The sequence below is a fragment of the Salmo salar genome, chromosome ssa09 (assembly GCF_905237065.1).
Source record: "Salmo salar chromosome ssa09, Ssal_v3.1, whole genome shotgun sequence".
NCBI classification, from domain to species: domain Eukaryota; kingdom Metazoa; phylum Chordata; class Actinopteri; order Salmoniformes; family Salmonidae; genus Salmo; species Salmo salar.
Window position 1 is genome coordinate 23,864,656 of NC_059450.1, and position 3,403 is coordinate 23,868,058.

Below are 3,403 nucleotides of genomic sequence, written 5' to 3' on the forward strand. Positions count from 1 at the left end.
CCAAGGTAAGTGTTCTAGCTCACTTTTGTATTCAAGTCAATGAGAACAAGATGGCATTTCGTAACATTTTTTATTCCCAATATAAATGTTTTGGCTTTTAAATGGTTTTATTTTTTACAAACGATGGCTCATATTCAGTGTATTTACATGGGTACATATGAACCACGCTATAGCTAGCTATTTTTAGCTTCTGTTATTATTAGCTGTCAATTGGTTTTTGTTACTTTTAATATACAGGCTTAACCCTCCCGTTGTCCTCCCATTCTGCCTACTCCCCGTGTCCCCGGGCGGGTCACCCTGTCCCGTATCGGCTAAAGGCCCAGAGGGCACAAGTGTGACAGTAGGCGTGTGAACAGCCTTTGCAGATGTATTTCTTACACCTGCAGCACGCCGTGTGTGTCTTGGCGTCCTTCTTGGGCGGGCAGAGCTGACACCTCTTCCTCTTACTCGCCACTAGCGGGGCGGCGGCCGGGCCAGCGGCGTCCGGGCCGGCGGCGTGCTCCCGGGCCGGCGGAGGAGCGGCGTCGCGGTCGGCACTCTGCAGGACTTTGACGAGCGCGAACGCGGCTTCGGTGCGGGGGAGACGCTGCCTTCTTTGTATCAAGGGCTTGACAAGCGCCTTTCCCAGCTGCTCTAGGAACACCCTCCTCTTGTTCCGCTTCCGAGGCATCCAGTCGGGCTTGATCTCTCGCCATATGACAAAGGCGTTGTAGGAGGACACGTCGAGGATGTTGTGGAAGATGACCAGGGGCCAGCGGGCGGTCATCCGTCTGCAGCTGTAGGTGCCGACCACCTTGTCTAGGTTGTCCACGCCGCCCTTGTTGCGGTTGTAGTCTAGGATGAGGGCCGGCTTCCGGTCGTGGCGATCGCTGACGTCGGCCTCCGCGTGCAGCGTGCTCAGGAGCAGCACGTTCTTATTTCTCTTTGCCAGGTAGGACACCAGAGTGGCGGTGGGCGTGAAGGCGAACCTGGAGGACGAGACCTGTCTGCCCTTATACTGGAGCAGCGCTGGAGGGAGCTCGGGCTTGTTCTTTCGCACCGTGCCGACCATGGTGAGGTTCCTCTCGAGGAGCCGCTGGCCGAGTTCGTAGGAGGTGAAGAAATTGTCGCAGGTGACATTGTGACCGGCGGGCAGCCCCTGCGTGAGATCGAGGACGACGCGGGCGCCCTGGTTCTTCTCGGGGGCTCCGCCGGCCGCCTTACCGGTGTAGACTTGCATCTTCCAAGCGTAGCTGGACTTGGCGTCGCGGGCCACCCACGACTTGATTCCGTATTTGGCCGGCTTGCTGGGGATGTACTGTCGGAAAGGACAGCACCCTTTCGGGAGAGGGAGAGGAAGGAGATTAGAGGCGGCGGCGGCGGAGTCACTGATGCTGACGCTAACTCTCTATACTACCGCTGGCTCATCAAGCAGCGTCATGCTGATGCTGATGCTACTGCTGCTGCTGCTGCTGATGATGACGATGATGATGATAATGATGATGATGATGATGATGCCGCTGACGCTACCCCTCTATACTACCGCTGGCTCATCATTGGGGGGGGCGAACGGCGTTTATGTTACACGCCGCCGATGCTACCGCTGACGCTACCTCTCTATACTACACAGATACACAGATACACAGATACACAGATACACAGACGGTACCTCTGAACGGGACCAGTTGTTGGTCCACCGTCAAGTCAGACCCCGGGTTGAGAGGAAGGAGATTAGCAGCGTCGTGCTGCTGATGCTACTGCTGATGCTACTGCTGCTGTTGCTGACCATGCTGCTGATGCTACTGCTGATGATGCTACTGCTCCTGATGCCGCTACCCCTCTATACTACCGCTGGCTCATCATTGGGGACGCACGCACGGCGTTTATGTTACACGCCGACGCTACCTCTCTATAGTACACGCACAGATAGTCACAGATACTCACAGCAGATACGCACAGACACTCACAGCAGACGCACAGACACACACACACACACGCAGACGGTACCTCTGAACGGGACCAGTTGTTCGTCCACCGTCAAGTCGGGCCCCGGGTTGTAGAGGGCCGGCAGCCGCTCCTCCCACAGGTCCCAGACCTCTCTTATGGCCGCCAGTCTGTCTGCGGCGAGTCTCGCGGGTCTCGACCGGCGGTCGTCGAATTGCAGCAGCCTCGAGTACTTGTGAAAGACCTTGAGCGGCATGGTGGCTCGGAACACGGTCCTGCCGCTCTCCGCGTCCCACAGGCTGGCCGCGGCCTCGCCCCGGGACCTGTAGACGCCCGCTAGGATTAGCAGCCCTAGGTAGGCGCGCAGGTCGACCGAGTCCATGGGTCGCCAGCCGTCGCCGTATTTTCTCACCCCCTGCAGATTGGTCATGTTCACGACGATCCTTTCTATCGCCGGCGTGACAAACAGCCGGAAGGTGGACTCGATGTCGAGCGCACGCGACGCCGCGTAGGCCGTAGGGCCGGGCGTCACCGCGGGGCCGGGGTGGCGGACTGCGCGGGGCGGGTCCGGGCCGCGATAGGCCTCGGAGGACCATTTGATTTTGCCGTTTTTTGACAGCAACGTCTCCCTTCGGGCCCTTTGGGCAGAGGCCGCCGTGTCCTCTCGCTCTGGCTCTGGCTCTCTGTCTCGCTCTCGGGCGGCGGCCGTGTCTCGCTCTCCCTCTCGCTCTCCCTCTCGCTCTTCCTCCGAAGACGAAGAAGAACAAGAAGAAGAAGAAGAAGAGGAGCGCGACCGCAAGGCCGAGTTGTCCTCGTCACGTTCGGGGTCGTATTCCTCGCCGTCTTCGTCTTCCGAAACGTCCTCCTCTTCGGAATCGCAAAAGTCTTCTTCGTCTTCTCGGTCGACGCTGGAGGCTATCTGTTCCAGGACCTGAGCCGCGCTGAAATCGGGACCGCGGCGAGGCGCCGGCTGCTGCCTCGCGCTCGGCGGGGCCGTACACCTCGCCATCGTCCTCATCGTCGTGCTCGTCGTCCTCGTCTTCTTCTTTTTCTTCTTCTTTTTCTTCTTCTTTTTCTTTTTCTTCTTCTTCTTCTTCCTGACAATATTAGTAGCCTCTCTACGGCCGGCCGACTGCACGCTGACGCGCCGCGCCCGGCCCGGCCCGGGGGGTCTCTCTGACCCGGGCCTGGACAACTGCAGAGGGGGGTTACGACGTACGCGTTGCTGACGCACGGACGCGCCGCGCCCGGCCCGGGGGGGGTCTCTCTGACCCGGCCTGGACTACTGCAGAGGGGGGTTACAACATACGCGTTGCTGACGCTTCCCCGGGGGTCTCTCTGACCCGGCCTGGACTCGGGGTGGAACGGCTCCTAACGCGCCGCCGACGCATTGCTGATGCGCGCCCGGCCCGGGGGGTCTCTCTGACCCGGCCTGGACAACTGCAGAGGGGGGTTACGACATACGCGTTGCTGACGCACG

General features: G+C 59.7%; 1 protein-coding gene across 1 annotated transcript; it reads right to left on the minus strand.

The window, feature by feature from the left end:
• Positions 1-292: 292 nt before the first annotated feature.
• On the minus strand, positions 293-2,932 carry LOC106610920 (piggyBac transposable element-derived protein 4-like). The gene is made up of 3 exons (XM_014210603.2): positions 2,743-2,932; positions 1,987-2,475; positions 293-1,317 (listed from the first exon to the last, which is right to left on the minus strand). Exons 1-3 carry the CDS (start codon positions 2,930-2,932, stop codon positions 293-295), a joined length of 1,704 nt encoding a protein of 567 aa, XP_014066078.2.
• Positions 2,933-3,403: the final 471 nt, after the last annotated feature.

Bases quoted from the DNA above. Each gene is read 5' to 3' on its own strand.
- LOC106610920 (XM_014210603.2), bottom strand. From the start codon at position 2,932: ATGGCGAGGTGTACGGCCCCGCCGAGCGCGAGGCAGCAGCCGGCGCCT. The intron at 2,476-2,742 runs GTGACGAGGACA...CGCCCCGCGCAG, and splicing joins CGAGGAATACGACCCCGAAC to TCCGCCACCCCGGCCCCGCG. The intron at 1,318-1,986 runs GTACCGTCTGCG...CTCTCCCGAAAG, and splicing joins ACAACTGGTCCCGTTCAGAG to GGTGCTGTCCTTTCCGACAG.